Source organism: Nelumbo lutea, chromosome 1 (assembly GCF_056320005.1).
Source record: "Nelumbo lutea isolate HS-2025 chromosome 1, American lotus-T2T, whole genome shotgun sequence".
In the NCBI taxonomy this organism is placed as follows: Eukaryota; Viridiplantae; Streptophyta; class Magnoliopsida; order Proteales; family Nelumbonaceae; genus Nelumbo; species Nelumbo lutea.
This window is the reverse complement of record NC_142684.1, coordinates 107,908,061-107,928,724: the sequence shown is the minus strand read 5'-3', so window position 1 is coordinate 107,928,724 and position 20,664 is coordinate 107,908,061. Positions and strand designations below refer to the sequence as shown.

Genomic DNA, 20,664 nt, shown 5'->3' with positions numbered 1-20,664 from the left:
GGGGTAATCTGGTGGGAGGCTGATTTGAACTAAAGCTACTGGCGAGGAGTGGATAGGTTGTTGGCCTAACTCATCTTTCCCATTGCAATGTTATGTTAGCAGAACTCGAGCATGAGGCTTGTGTACCCTAAATCCAGACTAGCCAATTTCATGATCTGTCTTCGCGTAAAAATTAACTGCCTGGAATGAAATAATCAAAGTTCAAAATCAGGCAATACACAATTTATACGCGTTGTCGATATCGAAAGTTTGAAACATGGTAAAACATCATGCATCTCAATGTCATCATTTCATGGCCACATGACAACAAAAACATTCAGAACTATTTTATAAGCCCTTTAAAAGCCCCAACTTCTCCTTTAATAATTAGGATAAAAGACTTAGACATACCTAAGTTTTCATAAATTGACTTAAATGGACTTAAATATATTATCCCATTAGACTTAAACATACCCTCATTTCTTCTCCCATGTCATGAACCCGTTTCAAAATTCTACAAGTCCTATTTTATCCTATGAAAATACTAGATTCTTTTAAAACGATATTTCTTGCTCTGTTTTCTGACTTTCTGCAATTTCAATTGCAACAGTTTTCAGATTAAAATAGAGGGCTGGTGGATGGATGGATAACGTAGTAGAGAGGGGGGCAGATTAAAATAAGGGATTGGTGGCTGAGGGTAACAACAGAAATGCAGTTCAGTGATGATGGCAGGTTGCAGGTTGAAAGAACAGACAAAAGAGAAGGAAGAGGAGGGAAGAGAAAGGAGGGGAAGAAGAGAGGGTGAGAGAAACAGGGAGAGAAAGAGGCAGAGAGAGAAAAGAGTAGGTGTGGCAATGAGATGTTTTTGTTTTCGCTGCCACCTCTATTATGTTCTGCGGTGAAAGACTGAACGGGAGGAAGGAGATAGAATAGAAGGGAAAGAAAGAAAGTAAGATGGAGGAGGAGAATGGAGAAGATGAGGCAGATGAGCTCTCTATATTCAAACGGTAATGTTTGGGAGATGATGAATAGTATCTGGGTCTTTTTGGTTCTTTTTGAAAATTTAAAGTATGCTTAAGGGTAAAAAAGTCTTTTTATGGCCACGAGATAAGTTTAACAGTTTAAGGCGGTGTTTGGCATCAGTGCCGTTTCCTGAGAAAACAGTGCCATGTAGGCAACACATAAGAGAAAATGGTGCTGGAAGCAATGCCCTCTTGTTTGGTACCGTCTCAGAAAAAATATTGCTCCAGACCATGCCTTCGAAATCAGGAAAGTGGTTTGGAGCAACGCCAAATTTGATATTTTCTGGGAAAATGGTGTGTTGCTGCTAACAATGCAATGGTGTGGCATCAATGTGGCATCATCTTGGACATTGGATAATAAGATCAATGTTAAAAACGTTGCTGCCAGCACTGGTACCAAACAAAACCAGTGCTGTTTTCTCAAAAAATGTGTATTTGGCAGCACCATTTTCTGAGAAAACGGTGCTTACAACTCTGCCCCGCACTGTTGTGCGATGTTCCCAGCACCGATGCCAAACACCTACTAAGTCTATTTGTAAAACACTGTGTATGTTTTAAGTCAATTTATGAAAATTCAGGGCATGTTTAAGTCATTTACCCTAATAGTTATTTACTTTTTAAGACCTGTTCACAGGCTGGGCTTGGGCTTAGCTTTACACAGTTTTGGGTTCAGGCTTAGGGCTCCCATTCAAATTTTAGCAAAAGCCAAATCCAAGCCCAGCCCATGAACAGGTACTGCATTATTGCTAAGCAGAACACAGATTACAGGATAATCAGCTTCGAATTAAAAGGAGGCGAGTCTAGAGAAAAAGGATTCAAAATCTGTCTAGATGATCATGCCGCATTTATGCCAGAGAAAAGCTGATGGGAACTCAAGTCTTATGTTAGGTCCCAGTCAAAGCTAGACCTAAAGAAAAATATTCTGCTTAGGGTGAGAACAAACCACCAAATTTTATTGAACTTTCCACTGCCCTCCCATGCTGGTTGGGCGGTGTTTAAATACAAGAAAATTCCCAACTTCCTTCCACTAACTTAGCCACTGATTAAGGGATTAGGTTCTCTATCATCTAGCCGATCCCTAAGCCATAGGAACATAACCACTTAACTACTAACAACCAGACCTAGTCTTACGTAATAACTGCTTAACCAAATTGACCACTTCCTAAGGAGCCAACCCTTGGCTTTATTGACCTCTTCCTACGTACTGATAACAAGGAAATATAACAGAAATAAACTGATAAGAAAATGAAGCAGTCCTGATGCCACGTCACGCCTTGCATGGGCCATGCATGGGGCGTTAATCGACGTATTTGGGATTCCTCACGGGTGTTCTCAGCGACCTTCGTGGCTTATCATCTTAAAGCCAAACAAAACTTGCGGCATCTTCTTCCAATGAAATCACCATTCAGATTACATCTAACATAAAAACAGTATACAAAAAACAGAAGAAAAGACAACTTACAGATAGCAGGAATTCAATAGAGGCCTAAAAATTTCCACCATAAACCTCCAACAACTCCCCAGATGACAGCATTTATTAGGGCCATTACAAATCCCAGTCTATAAACATCAGGAAGGTCTACATAACCCGCTGTTAAAGGAGCAAAAGAAAAATGGTTCAGTTTGCATGCAGCCATAGGCATTAACCACACAAGGGAAACAGAAAATGTAAGCAGTATAAACAACAATAGTAGAATTGTAGAAGAGAGATATGCCACAAACATACACACACAGATAAAAAATTATTTGCTGAACACAAGGATTAATGTTGAAACCAAATTTGATTCTTGAAAACAAATACGACCTCTTAATATCAAACTAACCCCCAAAAAATAGCTGAAAGGATGAAATATGTATAATGACAGAGAAGTAGTACCTCCAAAATATACAGCAGCTTGACCACTGCTATAATGTGTTAATGCACCGAAGAGATTAGTGTTGTATGCCAAAGCCAGTGCAGCCAAAACACCAGGTACTCCGGATGCCAAGTGCATGGCAAGAAATGCAGAGAACAAAGCTCCTACATGACCAGTCTGACTTGCAAATAAATAGTGGATGAAGAAGTAAGATGCTTGGAGAACAACAAATGCAGCTGGCCAGCTCAATGACAAAGATTGGAGGGACTTGGCCACACAGTCAGACATCCATGCTACTATACCAAGGTTTGTTAGTTGACCTGCCATGCCCACCAGAACCGCAAACCAAGCCAAGGTATCCCAGGCTGACTTTTCACTTAAGCAATCATCCCAATCCAGCACTCCAAGAAGCAGGAGTATGGATAAGCCAAGCATTGCAGCAACAATACTTACTATACCAAGAGCATCGCTGCACATAGAGAAAACCTTATTAACTCATTAATCAATAAACTAACCATGGTTCAAAGTTCAATACACCTCTGTGTATCGGCAGAGGTGAACTGGTACTTTAACCAATATATATATATATATATATAAAGGATTTTGTAAAAACACCTGTAAACAGGTGTATTGGAGCCCATAGATACGATACGCCCCTATCAGGCATATCATGTTGATACTTTGAACCTTGAAACTAACTACTTAACCATCATCATATAGATTGAAAACAAGCTCCTACTAAAACTTGGAATTTTGTTGTTTCTAATTAAAAATAATGGCAAACATTTTCCACAAAATCAACGACAGACATTACCACAATTGTGAAAAACAAAGTTACTTATTCGAACCTCAGACACAAGAATCCATAAGAGTCAACCGGTGTTTTAAAAGGTGTGGGAGGGGTACACCTAGAAGCGCACCTCCAGGCAAGGCGCTCCCAAAACGCCCTGAGGCGTATGCCAGAGGTGCTGACACCTCTGAGGTGTACGCCTCAGGTGCAAGAGGCGTACACCTCAGGCACTTTTTTCATGAGGCGTGCTAGAGGCATACGCCTCATGCGCCTCATGCACATCTTATATAAAAAGACAAAAAAAAACAAAAAACAAAAAAAGGAAAGGAAAGGAAAAGAAAGGAAAAGAAAGGGAAGGGAAAGAAAAAGAAAGAGATGAAAAAAAGAGAAAAGAAAAGAAAAGAAAAGGAAAGGGAAGGGAAGAAAAGATAAGGGGAAAGAAAGTGGTTTGCCCCCTGCCCCTTTGGTGGGGGGCTTCGCCCCCCGGACAACCCCCCCGCCCCCTTTTCAATGCAGCCCAATTTTTTTTTTTTTTTTTTGAGTTAGGGGTGTCTTGCTCCGCTTCAACAAGACCCCCCCCCCCCCCTCTTTCAACTAATGTTATGCATCTTTGTTCTTCTTAATATAATAGATTTTTTTTAAATAAAGAAAAAATGAGATCCTCTCTTCCTCTTCATCCTCCTCCCCTTCCTCCTCCTAACTCCCCTAAAGAGGCTTACACCTCTTGCATTCTGAACTACACCTCACGCCTCTAGGTAGTGGAACGCCTAGGGGGGTCTTGCTCCGCTTCGACAAGACCCTCCCTTTCAACTAATGTTATGCATCTTTGTTCTTCTTAATATAAAAGATTTTTTTTTTTAAATAAAGAAAAATTGAGATCCTCCCTTCCTCTTCATCCTCCTCCCCTTCCTCCTCCTAACTCCCCTCCTCTTAAAGAGGCTTACGCCTCTTGTATTCTGAACTACATCTCATGCCTCTAGGTAGTGGAACACCTCGCATCACGTCTCCGCGTTTTAAAACATTGGAGTCAACTTAATTAACTAAATGTATTTCATGTACAATAAAATTGGGAAGCAATCCAGATGGAAGGTACTCAAACCATCCAAATTACAGTTGACAACTTAAGCTACAAATAAGAAATTAATCAAGAAATGAGCACAAGTGGGCTGAAACAAACAGGTAAGGAAATTGTGGCCCTGAAAGGCAAAGTTCTAAAGACAAATTTGTCTACTGTAGGCAATATGAAGCAGTTGCAGATGACTACTTCTGAATCATTAGAATCATGGTTATAGGAATACTGAGTGTATATCGGCCGTCTAGTAGTGATGGGTATTTTTGTAATTTCACTCTTTTAAACACGCAAGTATAAATAAAGGAGGGCTGATCCTTGGGCAACACACCCTATTTGAAGCTTTCACTCTCACCCTCTTCTCTTCTATTTTTCTCCTTTAATCTCTTAATCCAATAATCTTGTTTCAATCCTAATATGGTTTCAAAGCCATAGTAGGATCAAAAAGCCTGGTGTTCTCTTAAGGAGTTTGTTTCTCCTGGAAGAAGGTCTCATTTTCTCAAAAGGGGTCACACAGGGGTATCAGCTGCTAGTGTGGGGTTTATACCCCTCAATCAAGGATTATTTAAGAAACTTTTTGAATATGATAAGATATTTTCTGATAAAAATAGGAAATTTTCATTTTTGAGTTTTTGATCATGGAGGCTAGTAGGAAGATGCTTTTCATCCGTGATCGATTGAGCTTGATCTGGAACATATTTGTCTAGTGTTTGTATCTGGTTTCATATTTTTTGGTGAATTTTTCCCTTATTATATTTTACTTCTCACTCTGCTTTTTTCGCAATTTGGGGATGTGTTTGGTGCTTCTAATCACCAATTGTTATCTGGAGTAATTTCCTGAGTCTCAACTTAGTTGGAGTTTATCAAAGATGGCACAAGACTCTTCTATAGATCAGTCTACTAAGACTCCAGCCCTGAGACAGCCACTAACTTCTCTGGGAGAATATTTCAACCTTCAAATCATCACTATTAGATGGAACTAATTACCTTGAATGGACTCGATATGTGAAGGTTTATATTGGCAGTAGAGGGAAACTTGGCTATTTAACTGGTAAAGCGAAGAGACCTAATGATGATGATCCTTTAGTGGATGTTGAATGTCTGGAAAGAGGAGAATATGATAACTATGTCCTGGCTTGGAACTCAATGACTCCCTAAATTAGTTGGCGTCTCCGGTTTCTTAAAACATTAGCTCAAATACAAGATGGAGTCAAGATGAGGTGTTTGAATACCTATCTAGATTGAATCCTGACCATGAGATAGTGTAATGCAATTATTGGGTCGAAATGAAATTCCATCAACTGGTGAAATCTATTATTCAACAGGAAGCATCTAGGAGGGTTGTGATGAAGTTAGAGTTGGACCACTTTGCTCTTGTTGCTTCAGCTAGGGGAAGTAAGACTTTTGGAAAGAAGTGTGTTGGGGGCAATGACGAGAAAGATGACCTTGTGTGTGACTACTATAAGGAAACTCGACACACTTGTGAGACAAGTTTCAAGTTACATAGATACCCGTTTTGGTTTAACAAGGGAAACAATCTCAGAAGCCTAATGCTCATAAAGTATTGTCATCCGACAAATCTCTTGAAGTTGTGACCCCTAAATCCATATCCACTCCAGTTAGGAATTCCTCTAAATCATCCTATCAGACTCTTTCTTCATCTTGAAGCCAATAGTAATGCAGCTTCTCCTTTGGGTGGTGCCTCTGCTTCATCCTCCTTTGTCCACTCAAGTAATTTGTCTTCAAGACATGCCTCCTATGCCTCTTGGGTCATTAGTTTAGAAGCCTTTGACCTTATGACTGGTATGTCTAATCTGTTCTCTTCCTAGTGACCTTTGTCAGGCAAGGATAAGCTCGCAGCACCAGCTTTTGTATTTATACTAGGGTGACCCAAAACATTATGAAATAAAGAGAATTACAAAAGTACCCCTACAGCTTTAAAGAATAAACTAATTACAGTTTTAACTAGAATGATGCCATTATGGTTATAGAGGATTCCATACACTCTCCAAGGGGTTGTTTTAAAGTGTAACAATCAAAATTGAATTTCACGAAACCAGGCGTAGGAGCAGATCAAAGATGTACAGTTCTTTGCCAGGCAAACGCAAACACCAGTTGCCATCTTCTTAGCAAATCCAATAGGTACACCCTTGAATTCCTTCTTGGTTAAAATCAAAGAATGCAACCCTCACCATGATGAGATCAATCAGAACAACAGCCTCCAAGTCCTTTACCTGTTTTTTTGAAAGGTAATGTATTAACTCCTTATTAGTTTATGAAAAATATATTAATATAAGCAATTGTACCAATCAAAAAATAAATAAATAAATAATAGAATGTTGCTTATCTAGGCACCCTCTAAACTCAAGGAGATAAATGTTCATTATTATATACTATAATGTGAACATTTGAAGAGTAAACCTGAAAAAAAAAAACATTGATAATTTGAAAAATTGCAAAATGGAGATTTAAGCTTGAAGTAGAGTTCAATTAGTATTAAGTATTTAGCATAGGTTGATAGGTTCCTTTTCAAACAGATGCATTTTCTCATTGGTTAATGATTTTCTTCTTTTTTTTTTTCTCATTGTTACTGTTATTAAGTTTTCCTTTTATTCCTCCTCAAGGTCTGAAAGAACCTTGCTGCCATAGTGTCATGTTAAGTATAAGGCTTCCTTTTTATTTTGAAAGATAGCCAACGGCTTTAACTGTCATTAAAAGGTCTGTACCATGTAATACATTGAACAAGAGGAATCAGGATATGTAGGTTTTTCAGATTTTCATTATTGAGTAGCATAGTTCTGTGGATGCCATAGATCACTGGGCAAGGACCTAGGAACCTAGGCTTTTCAATCACATGCAGTGATAGTTGCCAATGTAGCTTTGTACATCTGCCCCTCCCCAGACCCTGAATTGGCAGGTGCCCCATGTTACCTTGGCTCGTCATCAAACTTATTTTTTTATAAGATTTCTATTTGTGAAGATGGAGGGAGAGAAGTTAAAGAGTTGTCCATGTAACCAATACTAAAATTGGATATAGACCATAGAAGGGAAAACAAATTGAAGCCATCTATCAACTAGATATAAAAGGTGAGTTCCATGATTCGAGTGGCAAAGTTGAATCCCCTATTAAAGTTTTCCAACTTGTAACTATTCAGTAAAAGATATTCTTGGTGTAAAAAACGCACGAGGAATAGAAATAACAGGAAATACTACATTACAATCTAAATGATTATGGTTATACATGGTGCTAGAAAAATATCTTAAAAAGGGTCCACCCATGCCAACATTGGCACTTGGCAGGACACCTCTTGTAGCATCTTAATGATGATTCAAGATCAAGTAAGAAACCTCAGCATTTAGCATTCATTGAAAAGGAATCACAGGAAAAGAATCATCCAATAAAGAGTCTACGTTTTGATTTTCTCATTTGTCATCATGCCTTTAAATTAGTAATGTATTTAAATGTTATTTACCAAGGGACCATTGCTTGGTGAAATGGTAAAATGTCAGGATGAGAAGCATGACAGTGCAGGTTTGAGGGAGCACATTATGCAAAATATTCAAGAGGCTAGGTCCATATTAAGTCCACCCCTCCCAACATAGCAGGAACCAATATTGAGTAATGATCATTTTTATTTAAATGTTCTCTTATCACCATGTCACCGTGCCATGATTTTTGGAGGTTGACATGTGGGCACCTATGAACACCTAATACTTGGCATCAATGTTTTAAAAGGTGTGGGAGGCGTATGCCTAGAGGCACCCAAAAAATGCTCTGAGGTTTTGTTAGAGGCACAAGGGGCAGGAACTACAAGTATATTCTAGAAGGAGAAGAAGGCCACCTCAGCATAAGGAAGCCAGTACAATGACAGCTGGAGTTAACTGAATCAAACAAGTTAGCAAATTGTTATAATTCTGTTGTAAATCAGTTACACTGAAGGCAAGATTGAATATAAATACAGAGGTGTACTTACAATAAGGGAAAAATAAGAAGATTTGATCTTTCTCTCTCTTCACTCTCACTTTCCCTCCCTCGAAGAGGATCTGAGTTGGGCAGCTACCCAACAATTGGTATCAAAGCCTGCAACAAGCAACACCATGCCGAGTACAAGGTCAGAAACAATGGATGATCGAATGGATCGCATGGAGATCCATTTGCACAAGACCACAGGAGACTTACAAGAAATCAAGCAAACACTAGCCATGTGATAGTTACGTATGCCAGGAAGAGGAAAGGTCAGCTTTCGGCCAAAGGGGGAAATAATTGAACATGGGGGCAATTATGGCTGGAGGGAATAAGGAGAGTCTTGAGGCATTTATATCTATGTCAGTTAGGAATAAGAAGAGTGTGGGCATTTATAACTTGGCCAGCTGGGCATTTATTGAGGGAAGTTATGCTGTAAGAAGAGTATAAGAAGGGGCTTTGGGGGATGGGGGAGGGAGGCTTTTGTTGAGTGAAGAATACTGTGAGTGATTGAGAGAGCCGGCAGTCTCTTGAAGAACCGGCGAACTGTTAATGTTCTTCTTTTCTTCTGAATGAATACCAGTTCCTTTGTTGATGTTCTAGTTGTGTGAATTCTGCTGTGAGTTTGAGAATTGTGTCAAGTTTCTGTGACATAACAGTGGTATCAGAGCCCGTCTTTCCTCGTCCATGGTGACAACTAAGGAAGTGGCATCGCAGGTGGAGGGTTTCGAAGAACGCTTGACTTCTCTGCATTCTGAATTTCGTGTGGAGATGGATGGCTTACGTGATGAGATTCAGCGAATCGATCCAAAAAAGGTAGCAGCTGGACTATCGAAGATCTCGTCTCTGGAAGGAGGCGTTCAAGATCTGGTAAGACGTTTTGATCTGTTGCTTCAGCAACAAACCTTTTCAGCTCCTTTGTCTACAACTGGCATTGCTCCTCCTTTAGTCGAATCAAGTCGTGCGGCTGAGAAAGGGAAAAGTGCAGCTTTCCCGACGTCTTCTTCAATGTCGGTGTCAGAACATACTTCTGATTCACTTCCTCGGAAGTTGGAGTTACCTATTTTTTATGGGGAAAATCCAGACGGCTGGCTTTTTCGCACGGAGCGCTATTTTGAGTGTTTGGACTGCTGCTACAGTAACCCGAACCAGCAAGAGGAGGAAGAAGAAGAGGGAGAAGAAGAGAAGAAGAAAGAAAAGAAGGGACTGTCGAATCTGATGGGTAAACCCTATCAGTCGACCTCTTAATAGTTATTGGTCTCTAATCACATTTACAAAGACTAAACTGCCCTTACTTAAGTGTGGGGCAGAGTGTCTCTAATAAGACTGCCACATAAGCAAACAACTTAACAAAGACAAGATGACTAAACTACCCTTATTTGGCTCACTTTAACACTCCCCCTCAAGCTGGAGAATATATGTCATATAATCCCAGCTTGTTACATAGATAGTTCACTTTCCCTGAGCTTAGAACTTTGTAAACAAATCTGCCCACTGATCATTCGTGCCCACATGTTCTGTGCTTATCTCTCCAGCAAGAACCTTCTCCCTCACAAAGTGGCAATCAACCTCTATGTGCTTTGTTCTCTCATGAAAAACAAGGTTGGATGAGATATGGAGTGCAGCTTGATTGTCACAGTACAATCTCATAGGTTTATCCAGGTGGAACCCAATTTCTTGTAGGAGATCCCTCAACCACACTAATTCACAGGTAGTGTGTGCCATGGCCCTATACTTGGCTTCAGCACTGCTTCTGGCCACAACCGTCTGCTTTTTACTCATCCACGTCACAAGATTTCCTCCAAGAAATGTGCAATAGCCTGTAGTAGATCTTTTGTCATTCACTAAGCCTACCCAGTCTGCATCTGTATACCCAACTACTTCAAGTTTTCCTCCTGGTTTATACAATAGTCCATGGCCTGGAGCTCCCTTCAGATATCTTACAATTCTAAGAACTACATCCCAGTGAGGTATACGAGGATTCTGCATGAATTGGCTCACTACATTGACTGCAAAGGAAATGTCGGGTCTCGTGATAGTCAGATAATTCAGCTTCCCCACTAGTCGCCTATACCTTCCAGGATCTTCAAATACTTCTCCTGTATCACTACTCAACTTAACATTTGGTTCCATAGGAGTCTCACTTCCAGTAGATCAAGAACATATTTTCTTTGGCACAGATTTACACCTTGTTTTGACCTGACAACTTCTATTCCTAAGAAATACTTCAATGTTCCAAGGTCTTTTGTTTGAAAATGGTTTTGTAGAAATACCTTTAGTTTGCCAATCCCCAATTTGTCATTATCAGTAATGACAATATCATCCACATAGACCACTAACAAAATCTTCCCAGCTTCTGAATCATAGCTGAACACTGAGTGACCAACCTGGCATTGCTTCATTCCAAAACTCTTCACCACCTCACTAAACTTCCCGAACCAAGCACGCGGCGATTGTTTCAACCCATAAATTGCCTTCTTCGGTCTGCACACCTTACCATCCTCCCCCTGAGCAACAAACCCAGGTGGTTGCTCCATATATACCTCCTCCACAAGGTAACCATGAAGGCATTTTTTATGTCAAGTTGAAATAGAGGCCAATCATACATAACTGCCAGGGAAATTAGCACTCGAACAAAGCCAATCTTAGCCACCGGAGAGAATGCCTCCATGTAGTCTACTCCATACAACTGTGAGTAACCTTTAGCAACAAGTCTGGCCTTCAGACGCTCCACACTACCATCTGGCAAATATTTCACAGTATACACCCATTTACAGCCCACAACGTGCTTACCAAGTGGGAGAGTAGAGAGTTCCCACGTTTGAATATGTTTAAGAGCAGAAAGTTCCTCCTCCATTGCCTGTCGCCACCCAGGTGAACTAAGAGCTTCTTGGACATTGTTAGGTATGGAAATAGATGACAAAAGTGAAACAAACTGACGATGTGAGGTGGAAAGACGAGATAATGAAACAAAATTGGAAATGGGATGAAGGGTAGAACTGCATTTACCTTTCCATAAGGCAATGGGTAGGTCAAGGTCTGAGGGTTCAGCAACAGGAGCCATGACAGGATCCGCAGATGAGGTAGAAGCTGGAGGAGGTGCCGGTGTCGTTCGACATGTATACACTTGCTAGATCGGTGGTCGTTCAGTGGTGATCTACACTGGATGAAGTGATGAGTCTACTCCAACAACAGCATCTAGAACTGGATCACTGACAGGAAGAGGAACAGGAAGGGTGGAGACGAAGGTGCTTCAGGTCTTGAAAAGAAGGGGACAGACTCAAAAAATGTGACATTAGGGCAGACATAGCACTTTCGAGTAATGGGATTATAACACTTGTATCCTTTTTGAGTCCGAGAGTAACCAAAAAAGACACATTTAATGGAGCGTGCATCTAGCTTGTCTATTCTAGAACTCAGATTGTGGACAAAGCACACACAACCAAAGACACGAGGAGCTAATGGAAATGGAGATAAAGTGGGGAACAAGATAGAGAAGGGAGACCGACCATGAAGAATGAAAGAGGGCATCCGATTAATGAGGAAACATGCAGTGAGTACAGCATCACTCCAAAACCGTTTAGGAACATTCATATGATAAAGAACAAACCGAGCAGTTTCAAGGAGCTAACGGTTCTTTCGTTCAGCCACCCCATTTTGTTGAGGAGTGAATACACATGAGGTTTGAAGTAAGAAAGTATTCACGACCATTATCTGAACGGAGAACTTTGATTGAAACACCAAATTGTGTATGTATTTCAGCATGAAATTTTTGAAAAATGGAAAATAATTCACTCCTTTCTTTCATTAAGTAAATACGTGTCATTCTTGAACAATCATCAATAAAAGAGACAAAATACTTGTACCCATTATAAGACTCTACTTTGATTGGGCCCTAAACATCTGAATGAACCAAAGAAAAATGACTCAACATACAACTCTCAACTCTAGGACTGAAGGAACCACGACGGTGTTTCCCAAACTGACAAGACTCACACTGCAAAACTGACAAATGACTCAAAGACGGAACTAATATCTTGAGAGCCTTGAGAGAAGGATGTCCCAGTCGGCAATGCCACTGTAGAGGAGTAAGTGAAGTCTGAAGAGCAATTGAAGATCCACCACCGTCAAGATAGTACAATCCACCAGCTTCATGCCCCCCACCAATCTTCTTCCCCGTCGTGAGATCCTGAAAAACACAAGTGGAAGGAAAAAAGGTAACAGAACAGTTAAGAGCCTTGGTTATTTTACTAACAAACATAAGATTGAATGGAAACTTAGGTACATATAAAACAGATGATAAAGAAAGAGAAGTCATGTCAACATTACCAACACCACAGATGGGAGATGAAGACCCTGGCAAGTGTAACAGTTTGTGATGTGGAAGTTTCAGAAAGCAAGGAGAACACACCTGGAGTCCCGGCCATGTGATCAGAGGCTCCAGAGTCAATAATCCAGGGAGAGGTTTTAGATGACATGCAAGCAATACTTGAGTGGGCAAGAGTGGCAGTGGTATGCTATGAAGTGGTTTGAAGGAACCATTCATACTCATCACGCGGTACACTCACCATCTCCCTCCTAGAAGTAGATGTAGATGTGGGAGAGTTAGGTCTGCCTGTTTACTGTCACTGATATCAACCTCACCAGCTACAACATGATTAGCCCATTTAGAGGGAGGGCCATGTAGATCATAACAGAAATTCACCGTGTGTCCTTCCCTGCCACAATGAGTACACTTCCTTGCAGAGTTACTCTTCCCTCTGCCATAGCCTCCCCCTGAGTCACGACCACCACCCCAGCCAAACATGGAACTGCCACGGCCTCCTCGGGAGGCATGTCCTCCCCCTCTTGTACCACGTCCACTTCCTCTAGCTGTCACAAGTGCTGATCTATCAAACTGTGTGGGATTCTCTGTCTATCCCAAAGATATCCTATGAAGCCATGAGAATACTTCCTCAAGTGTAGGAAGGGTAGAGCTCCCTAATATTTGGGCTCTAACTGGTTCATACTCCGATTTCAACCCCACTAAGAATCTTGTAACATCTAGTTGTTCTATCTACTGTTGTTGAACTTTAACATCTGAAGTGAGGGGATGATAGACATTGAGTTCATTCCTTATATTCTTCATGCAGGCATAGTACTCTTCTAGTGTTTTGTTTCCTTGTTGCAAATCAAAGTATTCCTGATAAAGTTGATATACCCTTGTTGTATTATCTTTGTCCAGAACACAACTTCTTAGCATGTTCCCATATATCCTTAGCCGTATCTAGGAACATGAAGTTGGCACTAATTTTGGGTTACATACTATTCCATAGCCAAGTCATGATTTGAACATCCTCTTATTCCCAATAATCAAACCCTGGAGAGTCAGCCGGTGGTTTATCATCTTTTACATGCTTCACTTTCCTCTTTGCCTTGAGGAAAACTTCCACTGATTTGGCCCATGGAACATAGTTCTCCCCATTCAGTTTAATTGATGTCATCTGTACACCTAGGTAGTCAGAGGGAACCACCACACTAGGTTTCTGATCATTACACCCATCTCCCATTGCTGCCATGGTACTCTTTCACCGTTGTCTCGAACCTGAATTCTCAGCTACAAACTGAGTGTTGTTATTAGAAGTTTGATGTTCCAGCTCCTATAGCAGCCCCTAAACACAACAATGGGTACACACGCCTTGTTCTTGTTCACACTACTACTGATTTCACAACACCACGAACCACATAAACATCAATAAAACACTTACTAATCACATGCAAGCCCTCTTACAGCCACTCAATAAAGATTGTGCATCACAAGCACCACCACATAGTCATATCTGTTACACCCAGTACAGACCTGTTTAACACTTTTAAGAGGGCACTACACGACCACAAAGAACTCAGCTAGGTCACTGCATTACACTTTACACCACTCGGCCACTTACAGCAGCCCTTACACCACTCAGCAACTTACAGCAGCCCCTACACCATTCGGCTACTGTACACACAGCCCATTCTTGGGGTTCTCTCCAAGAACTAGGGCAACAGTCAACCTAGTTCTCTAGGTTCTGATCAGTACTAGCAGGTTCTTGAAGGTTTTCTACCCAGAAATACCAGCAACACAAGGAGAAGAGATAACCGACCTTCCTTTGAGAGTCTCAACCAACCATTCACTGCTGAAGCTGCTTTTCTTGCGCAGCAGAGAGAGACGAGCTGAGGTGTTTCAGACCTAGGACGAACTGGTTCTCTCCATTGACAGCCCAGAAACAAAGGAAGAGAGGTCACGAACCCTGCTGAGATGTTTCACGAACTGAAGTAGGTCAGGAACATGACTCTGATACCATGTTTGGACTGTTGCTACAGTAACCCGAACCAGTAAGAGGAGGAAGAAGAAGAGGGAGAAGAAGAGAAGAAGAAGAAAGAAAAGAAGGGACTGTCGAATCTGATGGGTAAATCCTATCAGTCGACCCCTTAATAGTTATTAGTCTCTAATCACATTTACAAAGACTAAACTGCCCTTACTTAAGTGTGGGACAGAGTGTCTCTAATAAGACTGCCACATAAGCAAACAACTTAACAAAGACAAGATGACTAAACAACCCTTATTCGGCTCACTTTAACATTGAGATTAATGGCTTGCTTCCGGCGGAGCGTCTGCGTGCGGCCGTGGTTTGTTTAGAGGGTGATGCACTGGCGTGGTATTACTGGGAAGATGGTCGGCGACCTTTTCGTAGTTGGGCAGAATTCAAGGAGCTCCTCCTTGAACGTTTTCATTCGACTTAGGAGGGAAATTTGCAAGAGCAGCTTCTATCGTTACATCAATCCACTACTGTTAAGGAATATCGTCGCCAATTCGAGGTGCTCTCCACTCCCTTACGTGACCTACCGGAATCAGTCCTTGAAGCAGCCTTTGTTAATGGGTTGCGCCCAGATATCCAGGCCGAACTCCGACAGATGGAACCAGTTGGGTTGATCAGGAAAATGGCTACGGCCCAGAAAATTGAGGAGAAGAATCGGGCCTTATGGGCTTATCAATCAGGTTTATTTCCTCGTGGGCCCACAACGTCCCCCTCTGGAACTTACTTTAACTCACGGGTTTCGCAAGTGACTACTTCTGCTATCACCCGACCTACACATGCCACGATTCCTCCTTCTTCTTCATCAGTCCCTATTATTAAGGCCCTACCTCCTGCTTTCAAAAAGATGACTGATAAAGAGATTCAGCAGAAACGTGTGAAGGGTCTATGCTTCCGTTGCGACGAGAAATACAGTCCAGGACATCGTTGTGCTCAGAAATCACTTCAGGTTTTATGGGTTCAAGATGATGTGGAGGAAATTCCTTCTGATGTGTCTAATTTGGACAGCACTTCCGGGGACACTGAAATTGCTCCAGCTCTAGAATCAACAATGCTTTGTGTTTCGTCTCTTGTTGGATTGTGTGCAGCCAATTCCTTAAGGTGTGTGGTTGCATTTTGTCACGTGAGGTGGTCATATTGGTAGACTCGGGTGCATCCCACAACTTTATCTCCGAAGCTTTAGTGGAAGAATTGAAATTACCCTGCACTCCTACACACGAGTTTGGAGTTCAAATGGGGAATGGCGATGAGGTGAGAACTTCTAGAGTCTGCCGTCAGGTTTGCCTCAACTTACCCGAATTGGATGTCATTGCTGATTTCTTTCCTTTAAAGTTGGGCTCTACGGATGTCATTCTTGGTTTTCCTTGGTTAGCATCCCTCGAGGACTAAGTGATGAATTGGGGCAACATGTCTATGAAGCTCAATTTGGGAGGTGTCCGTGTGAAATTGCAGGGCAACCCTTCTCTCTGTTCTTCTCAGGTATCCTTGCATGCTATGATGCATAACTTACAACATGAGGGACAAGGGGTTTTGTTAGAATTAAAACAATTGCAGGTAGTGGATTCTTCGTTGAACTTTGTCTTGCCTACATCCCCGCCAATTTCCGCTTTACTAGATGAGTTCAAAGATGTTTTTGATATGTCTACGGGCTTACCCCCTACACGGGCTACGGAGCATGCTATTGTCTTGCAGGAGGGCACTTCCCCTATCTCTGTTCGTCCTTACAGATACCCTCAGTTCCAAAAAGATGAAATAGAACGCCTTGTCTCTAAGATGCTGGCTGCAAGTATTATTCAGCCAAGTACAAGCCCCTACTCGAGCCCGGTCCTTTTAGTCAAGAAAAAAGACGGAAGTTGGCGTTTTTGTGTGGATTACAGAGCCCTTAACCGTGCTACGGTTTCAGATAAATTCCCCATTCTGGTTATCGAAGAACTTCTTGATGAGCTTCATGGTGCTTCTATTTTCAGCAAAATTGATCTTAAATCGGGCTACCATCAGATTCGGGTCCGTAGTGAGGATATTCCCAAGACTGCATTTCGCACCCACGAGGGCCATTACGAATTCCTTGTCATGCCCTTCGATCTCGCCAATGCGCCCTCGACTTTCCAGTCATTAATGAATATTGTCTTCCATGATTTCCTCCATCGCTTTATGCTGGTATTTTTTGATGATATTCTGGTTTACAGTGTTTCCGAAGTTGCCCATTTGGATCATCTTCGACAGGTCTTCTCTGTGTTGCGCGCCCACCGTCTCTTTGCTAACTCAAAGAAATGTATCTTTGCTCAGCCTAGCATTCAATACCTAGGTCATATTATTAGTGCGGCTGGTGTTTCTGCTGATCCTTCTAAAATCCAGGCCATGGTTGATTGGCTTCAACCATCTTCACTTAAAGCTCTTCGCGGTTTTCTGGGACTTACAGGCTATTATCGCCATTTTGTGCATAACTACAGTAAGATAGCATGGCCATTGACGCGGCAGCTTAAAAAGGACGCCTTCTCATGGAATGCGGAAGCTGAGAAGGCATTTCAGGTGTTGAAACGGGCTATGACGACCGTACCTGTGTTGGCCCTTCTAGATTTTTCCTAGCCCTTCTTGATCGAGACAGATGCATCCGGTGTAGGTCTCGGTGCGGTATTAATGCAGAATAGTCGACCTATAGCTTTTTACAGCCACAAGCTTAGCCCGTCTGCACAGTCAAAATCTGCCTACGAGCGGGAACTAATGGCCATTGTCTTGGCCATTAAAAAATGGCACCCCTATCTTCTTGGAAGGCGCTTTATTGTTCGTACCGACTAGCGTAGTCTTAAGTATCTGTTGGAGCAGCGGGTTGTCGAAGGTGAGCATCATAAGTGGCTCCTTAAGCTTATGAATTATGATTTTGAGATTCAGTACAAACCAGGTATCGATAATACCGTGGCTGACGCTCTCTCTAGAGTTCCTACTGAAATGCACTTAAATTCTCTTACAGTCCCTATTTTTCTTGATTTTGATGACCTTAAGGAGCAAGTTGATGCTGATCCTTTTCTGGCCAACATTAAGCATGCCATACAGCATGATCCAGCTGCCTATCCCGCCTACTCTTTAGTTGGAGATCACCTTCGTTATCATGGTAAATTGGTTATGTCGGCTTCTTCCCCATTTATTCCCCTCTTACTTAAAGAATTTCATTCTGGAGTTGTACGCTGGTATCCGCCAGACATATCGACGAATAGCAGCTGAATTTTACTGGCGGGGGATAAAGCGTTCTGTCCAGGAATTTGTGCAGGCCTGTGATGTGTGTCAACGCGGTAAATATGAAGCCATGTCCCCTGCTGGCCTTTTACAACATTTACCCGTTCCTGAACAGATCTGGGAGGATATTGCTATGGACTTTATTGAGGCTCTTCCTAAGTCGAAGGGATTTGATACAATTATGGTGGTGGTCGATCGTCTCTCCAAGTATGCCCATTTTATCCCTCTCAGTCATCCTTTCTCAGTTCTCACGGTTGCTCAGGCCTTCTTGCACAACGTAGTCTGTTTACATGGCATTCCCCGATCAATTGTGTTTGGTCGTGATAAAGTCTTTATGAGTTTCTTTTGGCGTGAGCTTTTTACCCTGCAAGGTTCAGAATTGCGTCGTAGTTCAGCTTACCACCCTCAGACGGATGGACAGTCGGAGGTGGTTAATCGTTGTTTTGAGACTTACTTGCGATGCTTTGTGGCTGATTCCCCCTCCTGCTGGTCTTCTTGGATATCGTGGGCAAAATACAGCTATAATACGTCTTTTCACACTGCTGCTGGCATGACACCTTTCAAGGTGGTTTATAGGCGCGATCCTCCTCCATTAATCCGCTATGAGCTTGGCTTTACGGCTAATGCTGATGTTGAAGATGTTCTCCTTCAGCGAGATGCTATACTTAGGGAGCTGTGTGCTCATCTACACCGTGCACAACAAAAGATGAAAGACTCGACTGATGTGAACCGACGTGATGTGAATTTTGATGTTGGGGATTTGGTGTATGTGCGGGTGCAACCTTATCGCCAGCAATCTCTAGCTCGCCGAGTCAATGAAAAGCTTGCCGCTCGTTTTTGTGGACCATTTGCTATTGTGGAAAGAATTGGCGTTGTCGCTTATAAACTTCAACTTCCTCCAGATGCAAGGATTCACCCAGTTTTTCATGTCTTGCAACTCAAGAAGGCGATTGGCAATCATATCTCTTCTCCCGTGATTCCTTCCACTCTGTCGGCTGAAATGGAAATGCTTGTGGAACCTACAGCCGTTCGAGGGGTGCGTCCATCCACTATGCCTGGAGTTACTGGTTCGGAAGTGCTTATCCATTGGCAGGACCTGCCTGATTTTGAAGATTCGTGGGAGCCTTTTGACTTACTTCGAGACCAATTTCCTCATTTTAACCTTGAGGACAAGGTTAGACTTTGGGCAGCGGGTAATGATAGGCCCCCAATCAACTTTACATATGCCAGGAAGGGGAAAGGTTAGCTTTCGGCCAAAGGGGGAAATAATTGAACATGGGGGCAATTATGGCTGGAGGGAATAAGGAGAGTCTTGAGGCATTTATAGCTATATCAGTTAGGAATAAGAAGAGTGTGGGTATTTATAACTTGGCCAGCTGGGCATTTATTGAGGGAGTCAGTTATGCTGTAAGAAGAGTATAAGAAGGGGCTTTGGGGGATGGGGGAGGGAGGCTTTTGTTGAGTGAAGAATACTGTGAGTGATTGGGAGAGCCGGCGGTCTCTCAAAGAACCGACCAACTGTTAATGTTCTTCTTTTCTTCTGAATGAATACCAGTTCCTTTGTTGATGTTCTAGTTGTGTGAATTCTGCTGTGAGTCTGAGAATTGTGTGTCAAGTTTCTGGGACATAACACCATGTTGATGATGCGGATGGAGAAAATTTTGATGGAAGGAAACCACAATGGCAACCAAGAAGGAAACAACAGAGATCAAGGGGGCGGTCAGCGTGGTTGGCCTCAACTCGTTCAGCAAAACTGGATTTCCCAAAATATTCAGGTGAGAATCCCATACCCTGGATCTCTAAGGCAGAAAGGTATATTGAATACCACAATATACGAAGCCATCAAAGAGTTCATGTCGCTTCATTCAACCTGGAAGGAGAAGCGGTCTTGTGGTTCCAATGGTCCCGGCAAACCCATCCACAAGTTTCTTAGTCTAAATTCACAGAAGCTTTGTGCATCCGTATTGGACCCACTGGCTTTGAAAACTATGATGGGAATCTCTCAAAACTCAAACAAACTGGATCTGTAAGAGATTACCAAGTCGAGTTCGAAAGACTGTCGACAAGGGTTCATGGGTGGCCTGAAACTGCATTGCTTGGTTGCTTCATCGGCGGCCTGAAGGAAGAAATAAGAATAGAAGTGAAGTCCCTCCAACCCACCTACCTATCGGCAGCAATGGGTTTGGCAAGATTGCAAGAAGGAAGGTTTAATTGATTGAAAAGATTGGGTCGACCGAACACATTCAACTCTGGACCACAGTCTTGGAACTAACAACTAAACCAACCAGGTAATCCTTCTATCCTGGGATCCAGCCCAGCAGTCGCAAGAAATCAGACCCATGGGCAGGATGAAAATCCTCAACCTAAGGCCCGAGCCACTGTACCCGCCCCAGTGCCATTAAGAAGATTATCTTG

The 20,664-nt window shown here is 42.2% G+C and overlaps 1 protein-coding gene across 2 annotated transcripts in view; it reads right to left on the bottom strand.

Annotated features, from left to right (window-relative positions):
- Positions 1-1,933: 1,933 nt before the first annotated feature.
- Positions 1,934-20,664, bottom strand: part of LOC148876678 (dicarboxylate transporter 2.1, chloroplastic-like) — a 34,291-nt gene continuing 15,560 nt past the window's right edge. The window contains exons 3-5 of one of the 2 annotated variants that reach the window (XM_088961530.1): positions 2,878-3,326; positions 2,464-2,592; positions 1,934-2,384 (exon numbers count right to left, since the gene is read on the bottom strand). In XM_088961530.1, the coding sequence (XP_088817656.1) occupies positions 2,477-2,592; positions 2,878-3,326 (565 nt within the window). In that variant the 3' untranslated portion in view covers positions 1,934-2,384; positions 2,464-2,476. Of the gene's footprint in view, positions 2,593-2,877; positions 3,327-20,664 lie in introns of both variants that reach the window. The other variant, XM_088961522.1, reaches the window with a different exon arrangement.